Source organism: Abramis brama (genome assembly GCF_963993115.1).
Source record: "Abramis brama genome assembly, chromosome: 12".
NCBI classification, from domain to species: Eukaryota; Metazoa; Chordata; class Actinopteri; order Cypriniformes; family Leuciscidae; genus Abramis; species Abramis brama.
This window is the reverse complement of record NC_139974.1, coordinates 12,005,521-12,029,622: the sequence shown is the minus strand read 5'-3', so window position 1 is coordinate 12,029,622 and position 24,102 is coordinate 12,005,521. Positions and strand designations below refer to the sequence as shown.

At 38.7% G+C, this 24,102-nt stretch overlaps 1 protein-coding gene across 1 annotated transcript in view; it reads left to right on the top strand.

The window, feature by feature from the left end:
• Nucleotides 1-24,102, top strand: part of grin2da (glutamate receptor, ionotropic, N-methyl D-aspartate 2D, a) — a 75,324-nt gene that overhangs the window by 2,772 nt on the left and 48,450 nt on the right. Inside the window, exon 2 of the mRNA XM_084131217.1 lies at nt 22,944-23,547. Within this exon, the coding sequence (XP_083987343.1) occupies nt 22,990-23,547 (558 nt within the window). The 5' untranslated portion in view covers nt 22,944-22,989. The remainder of the gene's footprint in view (nt 1-22,943; nt 23,548-24,102) is intronic.

The following is a 24,102-nucleotide window of genomic DNA, read 5'->3' as shown; positions in this document are numbered from 1 at the left end:
CTCTGAGAACTAGAGTGCTAATGATTTTCAGCAGCTCCGCATCCTGCTTTTCCTGTTCTTCTCCTTGATGGTTCGTATTTGTTGATGTTGTCTTCTCACTGCTCGACAGTGAGATCACTGGGAGAAACAACTCAGACGCTGGCTGCATCTAGAAATAGCAGGCATTTTACTTTTTAAAAAACCGGGGAAGACGCTGAAGCAGCAAAACTGCGAGCTTTGAAGCACATAAAGGCATATGCTTTGTGCTTGGGACATTTATTTATGTCTGTGATATATTTTTACCTAGATATTGATGCCTAGGTCCAGCCCATTGTGAAATTGAGGAGATTTGTCTTTCTTTCATATGATTTCAGCATTATGAGGCACCAGGGAGAGCAGACATTTACCATTTGCGGCTAATGAGAATAAATGTAGTTAAGTCAGTGATATTATGTTCAGTGTGATGAACCAAACTCTTTTGGGAGCCCTCATTTTGCTTGTGTAGGGTTTAAATAATGGAAGCCACTGTTTCAATGACAATTCTAGACACGGTTTCACCTTCTCTTTTATTTTTACCTTTGTTTATAAACTCCTGTCCCCAGACAATTGTAGTGCTGCTCAAACTCCCAGGATATTCTCAGAAAACAATAGATTCGACTTTCGATCCAACTTCATGTCAAAACAGGGTTTCGGCTCCTCCGCAAGGTCGACCTCAAAGGCATGTGACAGGAAGTCAATGATGCAACGAAGCCACAATTCCAAATAGCTTAAGCCTTCCATCATTTTTACGTTACACTCTCTGACAATCTTCGGATTGCCACAGAAAGTGCATATATCACCATATTGAATAATCAAACCCATGATTATTGAACTGAAAATAGGAAATTAAACATTTTATGAGGAAGTGAGCATATGATCTAACCTCTTTGTTCAATTTATCATCAATTACGACTACTATTTCTGCTTTCCTTCTAGCTATTCGATCTCCTCTTTTTGCTTTATTTGGCTGTGAAAACACTCAGACCCCCTGCTTATACCGTGACAGAGTGACATGATATTTAAACACAATCTCTCCCAATGCGCAACAGACATTTTCTGTCTAATGGTCCTGCACTAGGCTGCCTGGCAGCCAGCATCGTTCCACATGCTCTCTCCCGCCGGTGTTTTCTCCACCCCCTGAAGAATCTCACCCAAACCCAGATGCGCTCTGATCACTGTGAATTAATAACTCCACACTTTCTTCTTGATACCAGCAGAGGCTCCCCATATGTATTTATTCATCTGATTTTCAGTTCGATTGCAGCAAGCGCACTACCCTCATGTGCTGGCTTAGTATGAACTTGATGCCCGTTGAGTTTTGTCCTTAATTTGTAGCCTTTTGGTCAAGTTGTATCCCCCCCCTTCTCAAGTGATGTGTTGGAATGATGTCTTTGTCTTTCGACCGCTTGATTGCTCATCTAAATAAGTACCTTAGTGAAAAGGGAACAAGGGTGAACCGCTATTTCGCACTCTGTTAACATCGGGTCTTGAAATCAGCCGTAAATTACCCTTGCTTATCGGGCAGGCGTGAATGTTTTTCTTTCTTTCTTTTTCTCTCTCTCTCTCTCTCAGGCCATTGATTGTAAATCCCTCTTTGTTCCAATGTAAACCGACATTTTATCTGTGCACTTGAAGTCTGAGCTGTGGAGTCCAGAGCCTCTGAAACTAAAGCCAAGCTCATCCTGGGTTCGATTTAATCTGACATGATGTCTTGTGGGGGCGGGCGGATGGTAGGGTGGAGTTTGCAGGGATTCCCTCCTTCTCTTTCCCCTGAGTGAGACAGACAGAAACCGGCTCCCCGCGAGCATCCGAAATTAAATCTCAGGGGCCTCCACAGAAGTGATTTTCAACGCAGGGCAATATGGCTTGCTGCTGTCACTTTTACTCTTTGGTGCTCCACTCTCTCCTCCCTCCCACTGGGCTTTGGGATATGATTCAAATTAAGCTCCTCACCTTTGCAAGTTTTTTTTTTTTTTTGTGTCCTGAGTGGGATGCAGCTCTGTGTTTGATGAGGTGAATGAGTTTTTCAGCTTTTTCTTCATTTTGTACCTCAAGGAGGAGGTATTCATTTATCATGGATTTATGGCAAGAGGCTTCTTTGTTTTGGACAGTGCTGTTTTCTGATGTTTCACCAATTGATAAAAAATATGTTGTTTGATATACATCCAAAGAAAGACTTCCATAGGACATTTTTCTTGCATGGAGGTAGGGATGTGACGGTGAGGGTATTTTCCCACTGGTTAATCGACGTGTGACAACCAGTAGTGAAAAGAGTACTAAAAAAATGTACTTAAAGGTTTAGTTCACCCCAAAATGAAAATTTCCTAATAATTTACTCACCCCAATGCCATCCAAAATATCCATGTCTTTCTTTCCTCAGTGGGAGAGAAATTATGTTTTCTGAGGAAAACATTTCTGGATTTTTCTTCTAACAATGGACTTCATTGGTTACCATAGTTTTTAAGTCCAAATCAATGCAGTTTCAAAAGTCTTTGAAGTGTTTAAACGGGCTGTACGCGATCACAGCTGAAGAAGAGGTTGTTATCTAGCGAAACAATAGGTCATTTTTAAAAAAAATATATAATTTATAGACTTTTTACCTTCAATAGTTCGGATTGAGCTGATCAACAAACGGACAGGGAACTACGTCATCACGTTGAAAGGTCATGCCGGCGCCGGCAATACTATTTGAACTACTATTCATATTCATCAGAATGTTATTCATATACTATTCATATTCATATTCACTGAATACTATTACTATATATATAATAGCAAACAATACTATTTGAACTATCCTCCTACGTACGGTCGCATTGTAAACAGTGGGGCGGTACTTCTGCCGGCGCCGGCGTGACCTTTCAGCGTGATGACGTAGTTCCCTGTCCGTTTGTTGATCAGCTCAATCCGAACTATTGAAGGTAAAAAGTCTATAAATTATATATTTTTTTTAAAAATGACCTATCGTTTCGCTAGATAACCTCTTCTTCAGCTGTGATCGCGTACAGCCCGTTTAAACACTTCAAAGACTTTTGAAACTGCATTGATTTGGACTTAAAAACGATGGTAACCAATGAAGTCCATTGTTAGAAGAAAAATCCAGAAATGTTTTCCTCAAAAAACATAATTTCTCTCCCACTGAGGAAAGAAAGACATGGATATCTTGGGCTGGCATTGGGGTGAGTAAATTATTAGGAAATTTTCATTTTGGGGTGAACTAATCCTTTAAGTAAAAGTATTGCTACTTAAGTAATAATTTACTTGAGTGCAAGTAGAAGTACTGAATAATAATTTGACGTTAAGTAAGAGTAAATAAGTATTTTGCTTAAAAACTACTCGAGTTACTACGTTACAAAGTACCTATTACAAAGTACAAAGTATTATTTTTCTATTTTTAGTTTTTACCCTAAATGAGTTGATGACAGCAATATGGAGCGTTAAACACTCTCATGTAATTTTTGTTTCATTCATACTGGAAGCCAGAGGGCTCTCTCACGCAGAAAGTCCAAAAGTGAGATTCATAGAAGTATTAAACTTATGTTGTTTCAGGAAATCCCTTATATGGATATAATAACATGCAAATAGAGACATTTTGACTGATGAAACATTAAGACAAACACAATTGCAATGATATCTGTGTTCTTCAAGCCACCTCAGGTATTTTCATAAGAAAGATGTATATCTATAATGCAACGCTAATCGACATAGCCTGTATCATAGAATTTTATAAAATAATATTCTGTTTCACTCTGTTTTAAGAAGCAACACGGAACTACAGAAGTTATTTTGGACAAGACTGATGTGTATTGTGATTTTGGAGCAAATTTTTTATATATTAAACTCATAAATTGTCATGTTTGACGGTATGCTAAGCAAACATACTAGCTATCCCTGTTGCCAAGAGCAATTGTTTTATTACTAATTTTGGAAAGTAAGTCCACGTAAGATCATTTGAATGTTTTCTTAGGGCAAAAGCAAAGAGGTCTGATCAAAGAAATGAGGGATTAAAACAGTAGGAAAGTGCCACTAAAAAAATAAAGTTGGGTATGGGTTAACATGTTTAATAAAATGCTCTTATTTTCGTTCTACTGAAAATGTGCTGGGAGCCAACTGTTGCTATAGTAACAAACTACACTTTTATGTGCATCTGATTGACAGATAAATCATGCGATCTTATTTCACTGTTGTTGCTAATGTTGAGGTTATTTCAGCTTCGTACAAAGTTTGCTTCATACATTTAGTTTAACTGGATTGTTAAAGAGGGCAAACTTTACCATTTAAAGGGATAGTTCACTTTGAAATTAAATTTTGGTATGTTTTAGCTTACCTCAAGGGCATCCAAGATGTAGGTGTCTTTTTTTCCGCAGTAGTTTCAATTTTGATATTTTTAGGTCAAACCGTTCTTGTCTGGCAGTCATTTAATGCAGGTCTATGGTCACTGTCTCAAAGAGCATGCACAGAGTCCAAATTAAAACAATTCCCCGTCGTCCAAATTAAACAATTCCCCATCGTAAGTACACATTGATGGCCTAAGACACGAAACGAGCGGTTTGTGTGAGAAAACAAACAGTATTTATATCGTTTTTACCTCTTATACACAGCCACGTCCAAGTGATCTGATCTGACGTGTACGCAGACTGGTGCATAGATATATACACTAGATGTCGCCTTGTCTACGGCAGTTCATTGGAATGAATGTCTTTAAGGCGACATCTAGTGTATATTTCTATGCACCAGTCTGCGTACATGTCACACACCAGGATGCGCGCGCGCCCTCAGATCACTTGGACGTGGCTGTGTAGCCTATAAGAGGTAAAAACGATATAAATACTGTAAAATATCAAAAATATAAAATTGACCTAAAAATATAAAAATTGAAACTACTGCGGAAAAAAAGACACCAGCATCTTGGATGCCCTTGAGGTAAGCTAAAACATACCAAAATTTAATTTCAAAGTGAACTATCCCTTTAAACTCAACTGTGCGCATGCATTTTAGATACTTGCATTGTTCTAGCTCCATCCATGCAATAACTGCGTCCTCCTTTGAGCCGAGTTTTCTATTTCCTTTAACTGCTCAGTGCTCTGGTAATATCAATGGTATGACCCATTTCATGAGCTGCCATAATTAAAATTTAAAATCAGAATATGAGCATAGCTCACTTACAATAACCAAAATACAGATTCAAAACACGTGCACCAGTGATTGAATGTCAAAGCGCGGTTTGAACGCCCCGCCCCCGAGTTGAACTGGAAGTTTTGATTGGTTTTGCACCCGAGTCAAAGGTTGCTCCGTCGCACCTTCGTCAAAGTACTTTGTACTTTTGGCGGGAAAATAAATGTAGCGAAGTTGACTAATTTATTTTGATTTCAACTCAAGTAAAAGAAACACAATTTAATTTATACATTTTTTAAAAATGTACTCATGTACTGTCAAGAAAGTATCACCGGTAATACCGGTATCACCGGGGGTGGATGTTGGAGTTTTTCCCTCTTTTCCACCTCGCTTTTAAATCTCTTATGAATGCCTGTGCGGCCGTGCACATTTTACTTTCGCGGCAATTCGGGGGCGGCAATTTCTTGAATGGTGGGTTCATTATTATTCTTAGTGAAAAACACAAACAAAACAGTACAGTGACACACTTAAAACAGAACTTTTAGTAACAAAACGAGTAACGGCAGCCTCATTCTTGTGTGTGTATGTAAATGAGTGTTACCTCTGAAATCTTGAAACCAAATCTTCTGCCATCATCAGCTCGCCTCACTCTCGTCACATAAATGAAATTGACTCCTGTTGCTGATCTTGTGCTGCGACTCTCGGTTTGCTCACACTGAATTAAGCAGACGCGTTCAGTTTTTAATTGCAGTGTCTGTTCTCTAACTGAACTAAATGCTTTTTATTACTAAAAATCGTTGCTGTGGGCAAGTGATGTAATCGGTGTGCGGCTTGCAGCAAGCCTACTTGGAGGTTTGCTCTGTCACAGCTCAGGGAACTCAGGGAAGTCTCGTATTCTTTTAAATAAATATTCCGTGTTCAGTACAAGTCAAGCTCAAACAAAAGTGTTTGTTGTATAATGTTGATTACCATAAAAATATTTAGGCTTGTCCCTCGTTTCTATTTAAAAAAGAAAGAACAAAAAGGTACAATCAAGGTTGCAGTGAGGCATTTACAATAAGTGAATGAGGCCAATTTTTAGAAATGTGAAGCTTACATTAATTCGTTTTATCTGTTTGTGTATTATTAAAGTTGTAAAGCTTTTTAAGTACTTTTTACTGTCATTCAGGTGATTGTTGTCATGGTGACAAAGTTTTGAAAGTTGAATATAACTTAAACTGATTTTAGTTTGAGAAAAGAAAAAAATACTTTGTAAACACAGTTTACATCTTGTAGCTATACAATTAACAGAGAATTTTAACATTTATTGATTGCCCCCGTTCACCATTGTCTGCCTCACTGTAACCCAGATTTGTGCTATTTTTTCCCTCAGATGTTTCAGTTACAATTCCTTAGGATGTATAAAAATGAAATAAAATGAGCTAATTGTTGGAAAACAGAAAACGTATACATCTATAAAATTCACGTGGATAGCTTTTGGATTTAATCACACTGCTGAGAAACATTTTATTTTTATTTCTTACTGGCTATTTCTCTAAAACTGTTATAGCTTGAAACATGTCAGGCTAGCATTCAGAAGCCACACGGTTTACTCATCAGAGCCACACTTAAAGTGATTGTATTGAAGATGAAGAAGCCCATTTGATGGATAAATCCAGTGACATCAGTGTCAAAAGATGAGAAGAGTGACTATGAAGCATTCAACTGTAACACTCACCCTGGGATTGTTTCTCATTATCTCTAATAAAGTGCAGGGTTCTTGTGTAATGAAATAAGCCTTCAGGTGTGTTGTCAATGCTTTTCTGTTTATTATTTATCATCCCCCATTTTTATTACTTTAGTCCACTTCACACAACAATGCCCCTAGTCGTAACAATGCTTTCGGAGTAGAGCATCACAGCCAGATGTTTCTGCCCACTCCATTACTCATCATCTTTATTTAAGTGCATTGGCAAGCAGGGCAACGGCGCTGTCGTTCTGGACATGGCCGGAATCTGTCCTTTGTGTGCAATTTTTTTTAGTTCAATGCCTCAATGTTATCTCTATACCATGCCAAATGGCATGTGCCTGGACTACGCTGTTTTTAGTAGATGCATCTCCAAGAATATTGTCCATGCATATTTCAGAAAGAGAAAACAACATGGGAGACCTTTATTTCTATATGCCTTTATACAAAACAGATTGCTTCAAAGCAGCTTTACAGTGATCAACAGGAAAATAATGATTCAATGATGCAAACTGGGTTCAGTTAAGAGAAAAATAGTGTCATTGTTTAGCTGAAGTCAGTTCAGTTCCGTTGTACGGATCGTCAATTTTTAAATTAGTTCAGTTCGACTATAAAGCAGCTCTGCAGAAAACGGTGATGTCATCGTCTAGCTCAGTCCAATTCTCTTCAGATAGTGTCATTGTTCAGCTGAAGTCAGTTCGGTGTTGATTCAGTTCCGTTCAAAAACTGTAAAGTAATCGAACTGTAAACCATCGATTATAAAATTAGTTCTATTCAGCTATAAAGCAGCTGTGCAGAAAACAGTGATGTCATCATCTATCTCAGTTCAGTTCTCATTCGATAGAGTCAGTGCAATGAAATCAAATAAATAATATTGTTGAATATTGCATGTCCCCCAACTAAGCAAGCCATAGGCAACAGTGGCAAGATACCCAAACTCCATCAGGTGATAGAAATGGAGAATAAACCTTGGGAGAATCCAGGCTCTGTCCGGGGGCCAGTTCTCCTCTGGCCGGCCAACAAATGAACATGGTGTAATTATGATTTAAGGACATCACTTATAATATTTCATCCAGTTCTTTTTGCTTGAAGATCGGGATTCATCACGCCAGTATTGTGACGAAGCTGGCATAAGGGGTCTGTGCAGAGGACTCCAGAGGATCTGTGCTGATGGCTGTCGTGTCGAATGGAGATCCGTTTCTAGGGCTCATCAAGTTGACATGGTCTCTGCTGACATTCAGGGATACATTGTGGTCGTGTCTAGGTGCAGGTCCACAATCTGATATGGATACTGACCGGATCCGGCTGACTACGTTAACCTCTGGATAAGGATGAGAGAGACAGACCAATATTAGGCCATCCTTAAAAATATTATTTTTTGCCGTAACCCGACCGACCCTGTCAATTTAGTACCGACCCAGTTATTTATTTATTTTCCCTTTTTAATCCGACCGACTTGCCGGTTGTAAAATGCGTTAAGACCGCCGACCGATTTTTTTTTAACTCTTCAAACAACTAATACAAATGCAATAAAATAATATTAGTTATTAAGTATTGTGAATATAAATTGCCTAGACCTACATACAAACATAACATTGTATAGTTCTTTCTTTTAAATAAAAACCCGTGGCGCGTCATCTATGATTATGTTTACACCATTGGTTTACGCATGTCACACTACGGCCTGTAGGCTAACGCCGCCTTCACACTGGCAGTTGAAATCAGCTCCGATACGGCTACGAAACGACCGGATGGGTCCGACGCGGGTCCGAACGAGTGCGGTGCGAAAAAAATCGTGTCCGTTGGTCATCCGGGTGCGTACAAAAAATTTAACTCTTGCGAAAGGCTACGGACGGTTCCTATCCGACAATTCCAGCGGAAGTTAGCGTTATAATAATAGAAATTGATTATGTGTTAGGTGTAGGCTATGCCAGGTTAAAGAGATGTTTTTAGACTAGATTTAAACTGACAGAGTGTGTCTGTTTCCCGAACAAGACTATTCCAGAGTTTAGGTGCTAAATAGGAAAAGAATATACCGCCTGTGGTCTATTTTGTCATTCTATGTATTATCAACTGACCAGAATTTTTAGACCGCAATATAGTCGCAATAGACTATAATGCGTCAAGAGCTCGCTCAAGTACCGAGGCAGGGCTTGACTGTGCAAGAGTTTCACTCGCATTTGCGACTAAAAATAAATGTGTGCAAACTGTAAAATGTATAGGAGCATGAGTGCAAATAAAATGTCTTAAATATCTTAATTGGTATAACAAACGTCTTCATTATCATTTTAAGAGGTCTTAAATTTTTTGAATGGAAAACAGCGATACATCCTAATGTAATTATTAAACTTAAAAAATAACACGGATGAGAAACAAGGCAGAATGAGTGAAGATGCGCTGAATGAAAATGCACATTCATTCTCCGACAGTAGATGGCACTTATGGAACAGCAGAAATTCAGCCGTTACCCGGGTAACCCTGTAAACAAAGCAGCTGCTTCTTTCTGTTTCTGAACAGCTGTTTCAAACAGCCAGTCAGATTTATCTATTCGCTATGGTGTTCATCTCAGCACCAATTACTTAATACTTAAAGACTTAATACATAGTTGTTTACATTTTAATCTGGACTAAAACATGCCCTATAGATATTGATCGAAAATGTTCTGATTTCTTATTACTGCTCGGTAACACTTTAGTTGACATTTGTTAATTCATGTTAAACAATGAATCAACTTAATTTTATTAATCTTAGACATTAACCACATTATTTAAATCAAAAGTTGTATCTGTTAATATTATTTAATGCACTTGAGCTAACATGAACTAACAATGAACCGTTGTATTTCTATTAACTAACATTAACAAAGAATAAATAACTACTGTAACAAATACTATTTCTCATTGTTAGTTAATGCATTAACTAATGTTGACTAACGAGACCTTATTGTAAAGTGCTAATATTCATTATAATTTTTTTGCACTTTAATATATTTGAAACATTTATTTACTTTATAATTTTCTTACTTTTTTTATTGTATTTAAATGTTGTTATTATTATAATTTTTTTTTTTTTTATATATATAGAATAAAAAGTTATTAAACCTGTTTGGAGGACAACACTTTTTTTGTATCTTAATTCAGTACATTCAGTACATTCAGTACACATGTGCTGCTTGGGGAAAAAAGGAAGCATCAAGCCCTGTGAGGAGCTAAACCATTTAGACAGAACCTAATATGGTCGTACTTCCTGGTTCTAGTAAGAACTCTAGCTGCTGCATTTTGGAGCATATGCAGTATGTGATTGTGGGATGAAAATAGAGATTAGGATGAACTAGGAAAATTACATTTAGGGCTATGTATATTAGATCAACAGCAAAAGTAAAGTTGCAAGAAACTCCGAGACACCAGCTGGAATTTTATTGATTGAACCTGCACGTTGGCTTTAACTTAATATGCATTACTCGCTCTAATACCATCAGTCAATCAAGGCTTAAAGTGGAGAGCACATCAATCACTAAAGTCCGAAGCAGATTCTCTTTTGTATAAAGACACTGGGGTGCATACTGATTGTGCCAAATCTTGTCGTCTTGATCCATGTAGCAAATGCTTTTGTGATTTAGGTTTTTAGATTTGAATAATGTGTGTCTACTTATGTCAAAAAGCTCTTTAGTGTACAAGCAAATAGGCCTATTTGTGGTGAATCTGACCATTTTGTCTTTTTTTTTTTTTCTTTTTTTTCACAGAGCTAACACTCACTACAATGTTGAATTTGTGCAAATCTCAATTTGTAGGAATTCTAGCTGAGCAGCTGCCAGTTTCATACACCAGTGAGCAAGACGACCCGCTCCGCTGATGCCGGGAAAGTTATCGCTTCAGGTCGCCGAACCGCGATGGTTGGCTACTGGCAGGCCTTCAGTAAATTTAATGTTACAGCCAAACATAACAGATATAACACTCATTGATGGCACTGATCCAGATTCAGTGGCATCTCTAATCTAGCTGCAAATCCCATAACTGGGTATGGTTAATTTATTAATAATGCAGTCATTGTTATCTATAAAGCATGCATACATTTAGTATTTATTAGTGGATGGATGAAGAGCAAGGTGATTAAAAGCAACAGTGCAGATTGCTCATGAGGCACAGTTTTAAAATAGTGATATTATTAAATGCAAGACTCATTAGGCATCCAAATGAAGACAACAGATTTAATAGATCATATTACAGTAGGGATTAGGGATGTCAAAAGTTTGACCAAGTTCATCCTCGTCATGTGCATATAAGTGAATGATCTGTGAAGAGTGCTTGCATCTCGTGTTAATACTGCTGCAATGTGAGCGATGCGCTACTTGAAAATGCAGTCTTGGCAAGATATTAATATGAACACAGCCGGTTTTCTGAACATAACTTATAGCGTTAATTAATGTTGTTAAACAACAATATTGATGAGAAAACCAGTTACTGTTATTAATTTATTTCTCTCTTGTTCAATTATTAGAAATGATTAAAGGCCCAATTTTCTTTTAATTCAACTAGATTCAAATATTCATTTATTAAATCGTGTTTAATATGACTAGTTTTTGCTGTGAAAACTGGTTATAGAATTTCAGTGTGGTACTTAACTACTGAAATTTTGGTATTGTGTCAATCCAAAAACAAGGAGACTAACATGTATATTGTACAGTTTAACCTGAAAATTGAAGCTTCGCTAACCTCAAGAAAACTAACCTTTAAAATATATCATTATTGATTTAAATAATATAGATAATTGACCCAAAAGTCATGTATGTATTTGAGTCCCTTGGTCTGCAGTAAAGTGTGTGTCTGTCTCTCTCTCTCTCTCTCTCTCTCTCTCTCTCTGTCTCTCTCTCTCTCACACTCACACTCACACGTATTTATTTTTTTCTTTACATTAGAAAAATGAATGGCACAGTATGACCCACGCACAGATAACTATGTCATCAGGGACAATTCTGTTAGAAATACTCGACAGCTCCATGATCGACTGCAGCCTTGGAGATTGCAGTGATGTGTCCTGATGTGGTAAATGCAGTCTAAAATCTATTACATCAGCATGAGGCTGCATGCCTTGTGCATGTCATTTTATAGCTTTCTTTGTTGAATCCTTCATTAACAACAGAGCATTGCCACATTTGTTGCTACTATGCTCGCATCTATTAACTGAAAGTCATTTAACTATCTATTAACTGAAAAATTTATGGCCAAAATTGTGAGTACTCACTCAACGATTTCCATTTCATCAGTGTTGAATTTTTTTTTTTTATTGTGGATAATTATTATGTATTGTATATTTAATAATTAGGTATATTAATTTATTATTAAATATACAATATATTTGTAACAACTATTAAAGTGCCCGCCTATTATGGATTTTTGAAAATGCCCTTTCATGTAGTGTGTAACATAGCTCTAAGTGAATGCAAACATCCTGCAAAATTTTAAATCTGAAAGTGCACCGTATATAAAGTTATTGTCTTTCAAAAGTAAGAGTCGACTCTGAGTCAATTAAATGAATTGTTTTTCAAACGAGTCATAAGCCGTTTCGTTGTGATGTCAAGACGAAACATTAGCATATTGCCCGCTCACTTATTGCCCGCGCAGACACCAGGGAAAACTTGAACCTCAAACACTGCAGCTGATTCCTGTGGATACTGGATAGCATCATGTCGAGAAGATGCTGTGCTCTACAATGTGAAGGTAAAGCCAGTTTTTTTTTTGCCCAAGGACGAGCATGTGAATAATCAGTGGTTAAAATAAATCTTTACCATGATATCACAGCAGTATAATCCTAAACTTTTGCTGTGTTCCCTTTATTTTACTGATGACTGCTTCTCAAATCTCGGGAGTTCAATGCAGGATTCGCAAACCGCTTGCTCTTGAAAGATGGTGTTAAAAATACTTACGTTTGAGTTTTATATTGTGTAGGTCTGCTAACTGTTTAACTCACGTTATTACTGTCTTACTGAAATACTTCTGCTAATCAGTTGTGGGCCACTGTTACCTAAAACTGTGTCTATTAATGCAGATTGCATGTCGTTGTCACTACTTTGAGGAAAGATTAAGCATGGAGCAAGATTTGTTTTACTAGCGTTTATGTTACATCAGTCATTCACGCTAGAGCTCGGCTAATGTATACATGCACTGTTATTGATACAGTTTCCACGAGTTCACCACAATATATTTGAAAAATACTCGGTAAATAACGTTAAATTAGTACAAGTAAAATAATCGGTTTGTTGATGGACATGCACTTGTTCATTCTGATGGTGAGGAATTAAGGTTGCAACATCTCATAATGTACCTCAAACTGAGTAGTGTATCACTGAGAAACGTCCTGCTCGAGCTGTCCTTGCAATGGAGGTTCGGGTTCAATAACTAGTTCTTCCAGTGTTTCATCATCGGACTCACTCTCGGGTTTGATATGGTAAAATCAACGTCATTGTTCGTTACTGTCTTTAGGTTACGGTGTACGAAGCCTCAGGACAGCCGACGTTGTCATGGCAATGGGCGTTTTTGTTTTCAACGCGCGCTGTACGCGTTAAACCAATCACAGCAGACTGAGCTGTCTGGCCAATCAGAGCAGAGTAGCTCGCAGAAAGGAGGGCTTTAGAGAGACTGATTCATTTGACGAGTCGTTTGAGAATCATTGAAAATGTGGTGATGTGCAAATGTATATTATGAGAAAATTAAACAGTTTTTTGACCTTTGATGCATGTAAACCTGTTGTAGGAGACTCCAGAACAACATTAGAAAACTTTAAAATAGCATAATAGGGGCACTTTAATTGTTTTTATAATGAATTAATTCTTCTGTGTGTGTGTAAATATATGTTTTATTTTATTTTTTGCAAGAGATGAAGAATTAGGGAAAGGGTTGTTTTTATAACAGAACATGTTTTAGATTTTGTGAGATTCACCCAGTTTTAATTAAAGGTTGCAAATTGACAAAAAAAAAAAGGTAGGCCTAATGGTTATTAGTGAGTTTTTGTCACATTGTTTTTGTCTTTTAGATATAACATCAGCTGTGCAAGGAAACTCAACACTTGCTGTTTGTGGTTCTTCTTTATTACATATTTTTGTTACATTTGAAATGGCCTTGTGTTTGTAAACCTATGACTGACCCTATTTAAGTGTGAGAGTTCCATCTGCATGGTGGAGAGGGCCCTGAGGCCCCCGGCCGGCCTGCAATTCCCAGCAGCTCTCTTTAAGAGCCTGTGTCTGAGCCAGCTAAATATCAACTCATTAGCTCAGGCAAATGGGACTGCAATATATAAATAAATAAAAAACGGAAAGAGAAAAGAAAGAATACTGAATCCATTTAAGCCCTGGTGAGAAGCACAGGAAACACATGAGAGGGAAAGGGTAGAAATGAGTTTTGTTAGCATTCTTCCCATATTTTTTTTGCTTGTTTTCCCCCCCTGTTTCAGACCTTCTTGCTACTGTCCTTGGTCTGTCCTCATATTTCTTGTTCCTCCCCTCTCTGTTTCTATCCCCCTCGCTCGCTCCCTGATTTTTCTTTTTTTGGTATGTCTGTTCCTCCCTGTCTGTGGCCTATATCTTTTGCTCACACTTCTTCTATCTGCTCGCAACCTCTTTCACCTCTTGTGGTCTGTAATTTCCTGGAATATTCAGCCATGCTGAATTTCGCCCTCATGTTCCCAAGCCTCTTTCAAATCTGATTAATTAAATTATTGTTAAGAACACTGGAAACAAGGTCACAGCGATGCCTGTTGATTACTTTCCCCTTGTTGCAGAATACAGCAGAGCCGGACGGCATGTGTTGATTCATGGATGCTTGGAGCCTCACAGATACCGTAACACCCTTTTTTCTTTTTTTTTTCCAGTTTTTTAACACCTCATTTACAACAATATTTTCATCATGTCATTCTTTTGTGGACACAAAATACTGCACCAGTGCCCAATCAACTGAGAAGTTCTTCTACCTTCTTTTACCCTCCTTTAACTTCGCTGTGCTTCAGGGCTTGCTAGTTCTCAGGTGTAATCTGCTCTCTCGCAGCGACACGCTCTTGAAGAGTATGCATGAAGTAAAGCATCTATGGTGCAATAAATTGCAATTCCGTGCTCCTCATGCTAGTAGACGCGTGCCAAACTGTGTGGAAGACCGAATGAAGATGTTGTTTCATAAAATGACAGAACCGATTTTGCCAGGTGGGTCTGTGAAATGGAAATGGCAATTTGCACCCAGGGACTAATGATGGCATTATCGTACGCAAAACAAATATGCGATTAAATATTAATTTAATGCTGTAAAGATGGGCTCGTGTGTCGAGGCACGCTGAAATTGAGTGCCTGTTGCACAGGGGATGGAGGTGCCCTGAAGCGGACCGGCACATCAGCATATGAATTAAATATTTTTTTAGGTGCTTGTAGCACACGGAGCATCACCCCTGTTTGCAAGGGACAAGGCTGGGCCTGATGGAAAGGAAGCCATCTTTAGCTGCATGAAATTCCATCTCTGTCAGAGCCGGGGCCCTGCAGTGGCGTGAAAAGCAGTTCGATCTTGACAGAATTTAATTTGTTTTTCTTCACTTTTCTCCGCCTTTCTTTTGGGTTGAGGCTGTGCAATATGTTGCTAAGAGGATGTTTTTTGTTGGGAGGGGAGCTTCAGTTTGATTGTGAATCCAGAGATAACACCTCACTATAGAATCCTTTTCCACAGACAAAGTTATTGCACTGCGCGGAGAGCACTTGTGTGTGTGTTCTTTTGCACTTGCAAGACCGAGGGGACGGTGGCTTACGTCAAGGTTGCTCGCTGTAATGTATTCATTGAATGGGGTCTCTGCTCTGCTAAGTATCCAAAGTAATTAACAGCAGGTTTTCAAGGTATTGCATATCATTATGTCATTAAAACTGTCCTTTGTGGAGGAGTGTGGGAGTCAGTGGTGGACTGCATGACCTCTGAAGTGACCGTGGGGCGTGGGTGGATATTTTCTCATGCATTGCATTGTACAATAATATCACTCTGAACTCTGTGTTATAACCACACATAGGCTTATATGCTGTGAAATGGGTTGCAAAGGGCAGTGGGATCCATCTTTGTTAAAGTCAACATGAAATCAAAATTGACCTTATTTACTTGCTTGAAATACACACTCCTGCTCATATTTTACACTGATGCACATTATTCAAAATATTTATTTTTTTTGTATTCATATTTTCTATATTTTTTTGTCTTTATGTTCTTTCATCAAAATGTATTAATTTGCTCTCTTCTGAAACAATTCGACAATTCCTCTTATTTTTCAATCGCTTCCACCTGGACCCTTTCTGATATGCAACAACCACTTTCACAACCCAATCAATTCCAATGGATTAAATGAAGTCCTGCCCTAGACTAAGAAAAACACTTAACTTTCTTTGTTGGAAAGTATTCCTTCATGAAGGGGTTTCATAGCAATACCATAAAAGAACAATTTATGATTCCCCAATGAACCTGTCAGTAAAATATTCTTAGAAGAACCTTTTTTTTCTTAGTGTGAAGAACTTTTTTCTACTTCATTGATGTTAAAGGTTCTTCATGGAACCATAATGCCATTAAAGAGACATTATTTTTAAGAGTGACAAAGTGGAAGAAAATAGTTTCTTTGGGGTACCAAAAATGGTTCCTCTATGACCTTGTCTAAAATCCCCTTTTGATTTTTCCTGGCACAACATTTGTTTCTAAAAATGTACTTTTTCTCTTGTTGAATATCCCATTTCACCATAAAATAAATAGGTTATGACAATCGTTTTGAAGTTTACTGTAAATTTTGACTTTTTTTAAGCAATAGGAATGTTGAATCCACCCAGAGAAGTCTTTGTAAAACCTGCACCATGAGTTGTGAATGATGAAGGGCTCATGCTGTTATATGAGACACGGCAGACTCCACTATAGCTCATCTCCATGCAAGAATCACAGACGACCGCATGCAAGACAGGCACTGCACAACGCAGAGACGGTGATCTACCCACATCCCTTGCAGCACAAACAACAAAAAAGACCTGCAGGGCTGGCGGCTTACTCAGCATCCAGGTCTTTCACAAAAAAAGAGGCTTTGATAGTGATGTTGAAGAACTGCCCAGACATAGGAAATGACAAGGAAGAGGTCCATGGTGGGCTTTTTCAGATGCTGATGCATGACATACCCACATTAGCATCTCTTATATATTTATTTATTTATTTATTTTTCCTTCTCTTTTATTTCCCGAGAGAGTCATTTTGGATAAGTGCTTCTCTCTGGGAAGCACTGCACTGCACTGCAGACCTATGATCTGAACAAGTGACCATCTGTTCATCCCGCCATTGTTCTCCCAAAAAGCAACTTGAACTTGTTGGAAGAAATCTGCAAGCTACTCAGAACTCCCCACACAGATCTTAAAGTGCTACACACAGGAATATTTAAAGGGGTTCATTGAGGAACGCTGAAAGATTTTTGCAGTCATTCAAGTCTGATGAAAGAGCGCTGCTGTAAATGTACCTGCAGCAAAACTCTTGTGAGGTGGAGGGATGGGGAGCAGCTGAAAAGTGAATGATCCTAGAGATGTCATTTAGAGACAGAATGTTATTTAAATGTGCATTATTAACATGAAAATGTTCTGAAGAGCCAGCATTTTCCAAAGGTTTGGAGTAAAGAGTCTTTTGAGGGGGAGAAAACGGCTATTGCTCTACAGATTACAAAAGCACAACCAGTACTTGTCAAAGCACTGTACTTAGCTTTAGACATCCGTAGAAGCACAAATTTCAGTTTTGAAAATAGGGCAATTTCAGATGTAGAATACCTGTGACTATAAGAGCAATACATTCTTGTTAGCTTTGTGAATAGATCCTGTTTGCCAGCATATGCCAAGTCATACGCATGCTGGAAAGTCATGAGGACTAGGAGAACAGATTCCAAGCCAGTCAATTTCTCAGAGTCACTCAGTCGGATACAGAGCTCCACAAATTTACTGCCGCGTATGCTAGTACCTCAAGCTGAACCACGCTGAAAAGAACTTGCTTGTTGAGCAGCGAGCAGCACTTATTTGATTTTCGCCCTTCAGTTACCTTGACAATTTCCACAGTTTATCTTTTTTGTAGTTCTGAAAGACTAAAAGGACGGTTCACCCAAATTTTGTTGTTATTTACCAACCCTCATGTCGTTCCAAATCCGTGTGATTTTCCTTTTTCAAGTGGAACACAAAAGGTGAGTTTTAAAGAATATCCTGCCACTTTTTTCTATATATTGAAAGTGAATTGGGTTGGAGCTGTCAAAAATGATAAAAGCACCACCATAAAGGTATTATCAAGAAGGTTCAAACAACTTGTATGTTCTGGTCTTCTGAAGTCACAAGATAACTTTTAAAGACATTTTTAGACGTGTTTAAAAAAAAAAAAATCTTTCTTAAATATTTGATTAAATGCAATCTTAATTTCAACAATCTCAATTTATTCCCAATATTGTCAGTAGGGCTGGGTAAAAAATATCGATTTCTCGATTTTAATCGATTCTCATTTTTACGAAACGATATCGATTCTTAAATCCCAAGAATCGATTAGTCATCCTGTTTTCAGTGATGAATGAATGGAACATTGTTGCGCGCATTCCCATTCAATAAATCGCAATAATCTTTGTGCTTTGTTATTATTAATATGAAACAAATTCTCAGATTTCAAATTACGTCCATTTTCTTATGAAATTCAAAAACATAATTACCGTTTTGGCGCTGTAGCGTGAGATCGCTCTGGCGCAGCTCAGCTTAAGAGAAGTAGCAGCGCGGAGCGCACGTGATCTTCTCTTCCGCCTTAATAATATCCGTTACAGCGCGAGATAAACATGAATGAGCATCTGAAAGTGTGTTAAAAGGTAGAGTAGGCTACAACTTATCGAAGTCCGTATCATGTCACATGGAATCGCTCAATCAGTGTTTCAACCGTGGAAAGACGTTAGTAAACAATGTCATGTAACTCACATTTACCTCAGAAAAACCATATCCAGTGACCATAAACTCGTTAGTCAGCTAGAAAAATTAGAGAGGAGCATTTTGTTAAATATATGCACCATATTACATATTCATTATAATTTTTAATGTTCTTCAATATTTAATGCATGTTTGAATAAATCTGGAAAGTTTTTTTATGACAGCCACCATTTAAATTTGTATATAATTTCATATAACTTTATTATTATAAAAATAAATAAGTGTATTTTAAGTGTTTGTATACAAATCAGTTATTTTTTACCTTCAATATTATAGTAGGCTAATGAAGCCTATAGGCTACAACTGACTCCCATAGTTTACAATAATAGTTAAGAGATTTGTTTTCCTTGAGAAAATTTGCAATGTATTGTACCTGATATCCAAAATAATCGGATTATTGAATCGAATCGAATCGAAATTGAATCGAATTGCAAGCTTGTGAATCGAAATCGAATCGAATTGTGAAATTTGTGTCAATACCCAGCCCTAATTGTCAGTGGCTAAATGATTTTTCATATGTGAACAAAATTGACATTTACTGAAATATAGTCTACTCGAATGAATCCGAACCAAATTAAGAGCTTGTGAACCGGAATCTAGGCCTAATCAGCTGGCAAACCTGTAGGCTATTAATGCCCATTCATATTGCTACTTCTTTCATGAATGTCTCTATTACTAACATTAAACAACATTTGTTAAAATGCTAGTTTGGCTCATTTTGCTTAAGATTACTTTGCTTAAGATTGGTTCAGCTTCTTGAGCATCAGAAACTGTCTGTACAGTACATATTGGAGAGCAGTGATGTGCTAAGATGTGGTCACAAAGCAGAAAATGTATTTTGCCTTTACTGTGCACCACAGAAATCTCAAGACATTTTCTCTTTGACTCATTTCATCATGGGGTCACTCATCCCAGAATGAGTCGATTCTGCTTATCAGCCCTGAATGGAAACTTAAATATTTATTGCCATCAGACTCTTGGAGAAACAGCATGAACTCACACAACAATATTTACTAATATGTTTACTATCCATTTAGAGTTCTACATACCATTTACATATTTTATTCTCTAATCAACAATAGCAGAATTTGAATAAGACGAGTTAAGTTGTGGGGTCGTAGTCGATTTATTTTAGACCTGTGGGTTATTCCGAGGCTGGGGTATAACTCATTTAATTCTGTGATAGCAGCATTAAGTTATTTTTTTGTTTTTCAGCAGCTGCTTTGTCACAAAATCAAGCATGTAATAATGAAATGTTTACAATTGAAAAAAAAAACAAAAAAAACATCAAAATGTTTACCAAATGATTGTGAAGTTATTGCTTGGTGCCGTTTTAAGTTCATTCATAAGTGTGGTTTCTTGAAGGTTACTTGTCATTTAACAGAAGCTTTCTACTAGTACACAAATGGCAGGATCTGTTTCCCCTAGAGCAACACGGTATTAAGTGCCTTGATGAAAGACTTGATTGTGTTAGGCTTCACTTAGAAACTCCCCAGTTTATGTGTCAGCCCTGCCTAGGATCACATTTGTGACGTCTGTGTTATCAGCCCAGTCTTAATCACCAGACGGCTACTCACAGAGGCAATGACTGGCCAAATTGCCTGACTTAGAGTGTTTTCACACTTTATACGATTGCTTCAGTCCATACCCAATTTCAGTTGTTCCCCTCTGTTCTGCTTTCACACTTTTCTCCCGATGTGCCGAACCGCTTCTTTCATCAACATGTGGCAACAAGCTTTTAAATGCCCATTAATGTTTGCTTTCACCTTTTCGGTTTTGCAAATTTATTTCAAGCACATTATTTTATAAAATCATAATTCATATCCAATCAATTTTTATATTTATGAATTTGGAGCAATGTGGTGTGTCTTAAAGCTTCTCCTTTCTGTTTAGAAGTGCTTGAACTTCTCTGTCTGGTTTCTTGTCGATATTGTTGCTGAATTCAGTGTTCCAGCGTCAAAAGCAGCTCACTGTTTAAGCTCGCCTTCAGAAAGTCAAGCTCACAGAATTTAAGGGCAAAAAGAATGTCTTGCCGTTTTGTCAATAACCTCCGTTTTTGCACTTTAAATTGTGGTATATACACCTATCAGCAAAACTTAACCACTGGCCTTGATGACAAGAACCCTCAACCTCATTGTCACAAGAAAGCATGCAGTTCCTTGTATTTCTTCATTAAAATAAAAACACCTTTCAACACAAACCACCAAAGTCTGAAAAATTGTGATGCCTGCCCCTTTGGGTTTTAGTGGGGCCCATAATTATTTCAGTGAATTTAGATGTTTTCACCTCTCAAAGATTTAACTTTATTTGCAATTCACTGCATGTTTAGATGCAAGTCTAATGATTTTGAAGTCTAATGAGGTGTGTGCTGGACTTCCTACTCTACTGTGTTTTAAAGGACCTTTTTTCCACTTTCTTACTAATAACCCATTTGGATCAAACATAAGGAGCTTTATACCTCCACAGTTTCATTTATAAGCACACTTAACTATCCAGAACAGATGTTCCTATCTAGATTCGGTCTACTGTACGGGTTATTGTTTTCTTCTTCATCCGTTACTTTGGATTTCTTTGAAGCGGAATTATAGTTTTAATGGATTTTTATGCTTGATGCACAAAGAAGTCACCTTCTCTTGTCTTCAATCCCTTTGGATTTCAACACACGGAATGAGAGCTGAAACGTATAGCCCTTTTTAAAAGCCTGCTGTCCACTTTGAAGTACTGCGCGCTAGACATAACAGTCAAATAAATTTTGTTTGTGTTCTTCTTTAGTCCGCAGTATTTTTGCCCTACTCGCCACTGCAGTTTTTGCCCATAGGCCCATAGTAATGATGTCCTGAATTATGCAGCAGACCCTCTTGATAGTCCCTTTTGCCTTTACTCAGAACTCCCTTATAGGCATCTGTCCTTTACGTTATTGAACTCACTCTTAAATATTTCTCTTTTTACCTCCTTTGCTCCCATCATTTCCACCCACCCTCTCTTTCTTCCCACTTCCACTCTTTGCTTCCATTCAAACGTCCACTTCTCTTTCATTTTTTTTCACCCCCTCTCCTCTGCCTATTGGTCTTTCCCAAACGGATCTTGCTTTCCCAAGTCTTAATCCCCCATTCTGTGTCTTTTTCCCAGTGTCAAAAGAACTGCAAGGAGAATTAATGGGGGAGAGAGAAGGAGGAAAATGAGAAGAAATTATGACGTCAACGTGCCTTCTGGTTCAAAGCTATGACATTAGCAGCTCCAGCTCTGAAACGTAGCCAGTATGACGGAGAGATAGATGTTCATTTGCGTTTGTGCGCATGTGGGTGTGTGAATGTGCTGCCAGACCCTGAGTCAGTGCATTACTTAATATACACGTTAGTGCAAGTATAGGTACGTTTGTGCTATACATCACACAGTATATCGCACCATTGCTTGTCTGTGCACTCGCGTACACGTTGTTTGTGTATAAATAAGTGTGTTTAGTGGGAGGTTAATTAAAGAGAGTGTGTATGTGCACGTCTACTGCAAAGGCGGAGGGATGGGTGGGTAGGTTTTGATGGCTGGCGTACAAAGTGACTTGAAAATGATTCATGGTGTTGCTGGCGCTTACATGGCCTGCCATTTGTATCAGCACAAGCATGCCGTCTCTCCCTCCCTCTCTCGTTCTCGTGCGCTCTCGCTTTTTTCTCTCATTGTATGAGGAACACAAACAAAAGGCACAGAGGGTGGCCCTTATCCCCTCTGTTCTTCTTTATTTTCACTTTTATTTACTCTGTCTGCTCTGGATCCACCCAGGCAGAGATGGATGCTTTACGACCAGGCAGATTTATAGCGGAGATTCGAGACACTGTCCTGCGTTAAAGGATCTAATGCATGAATCAATGCAGAGGAGGTAATGATTTCCCACGTTCCCCGGGGAATGGTGAGGTTCAGGGAGGTGAGATGTGTCAGCTTTCTTCTCCAATTCCCATGCAGGGACTTAACTACCTCTGCCAGGTTAATGTATCTTGGTGTCTGGTGGTGTCCTAATTGATGTTGATGGACTGTACGCTGATGGCTTGCCTTTCATGTTTTCCCTCGGTTCAGTAACATTGTTTCTAACAGTCCTTCTTTCTTTTCTCCCTCCAGGTCTCGTTCCAGCATAAAGCGCTACCCACCCAAGTGACTCTCTGTTATGGCGGCGAGGCCCGCCCTTTCGTTTCTATTGGCTGTGCTGGCGTGCACTGGGCCGGCCCAGCCCTCCCCCCCACTGCTGCTCCGCCCCCGGGAGAGAGAGAGGGACTCAGGAGGTGCTTCGGGCGGAGTCAACATCGCTGTGGTTCACTCTGGCTCCTCCCACCTCCCGGAAACGAGCGCTGGGGTGGGGGGCGTGGGCGGGGCCTCTTCAGCGGGCTCCGGCTCCGGTGCCGGGCCAAGCAGCAGCAGCAGCAACTCGGGGACGGGTTTTCTAAGTCGGGCCTGGTCAGGACAGGTGGGTGAAGGTGTGATGACACCGTGGGGTCCCGCGAACGTGATCTGGCTGGCCGTGAACGAGAGCAGTCCTGGGAGCCTCTTGCTACAGTTATGCGAGTTACTGGCTACCACTCCACTACAAGGCCTTGTGTTTGAGGAAGAGAAGCCACCACCGCCCAACCGGGCACCGTTAGCACCTATGCTGGAATTTGTCTCGGCCCAGACAGGAGTGCCTGTCATTGCTGTGGGAGGAGGGGCTGGTTTGGGGAGGGAGCCACAGGTAAGAGTTAAGATTCATTCATAAGATTCTTAGATATAATGGTTCTTTATGAATTTGAGAGATGAATTCAGGTGTGGTATTCGCACTTAACTGCTTAGGGAAAAGAAATTATGCAAAACATTTCTAGGGTCTCTAGAAACTTCTATAGTGGTGAACCGAAACTACAATAAATATAATTTTGTGTTCCCATTTGCACCAATAGCAAATGAAAAAATCCACAATAGGCCCATTTCATACTTCTGGATTTTTGGCTTCCGGATTGGTGGATTTTTTTTTTTGTTTTTTTTTTTTTTGCGGTAACAGCAGTGGCTGAGCCTAAATAGAACTATATCGGGAATTTTACGAATTAAATACCATGAAAATGTTTGAACTGTCTTGATGATTTTTTTGGTGAGACTACAAAGCTCTAATTAAGAGCTAAATTTAAGAACTAATTCGAAATGTCGGCACTAATTGGTTATATCATTCTCTGTGTCTGTTTTGGACTGTACATGATCACAGTGTTTTTCGCGATGTGCTGGGGAAATCATCGGCTGGCAGCTCCGTTCTCGCACA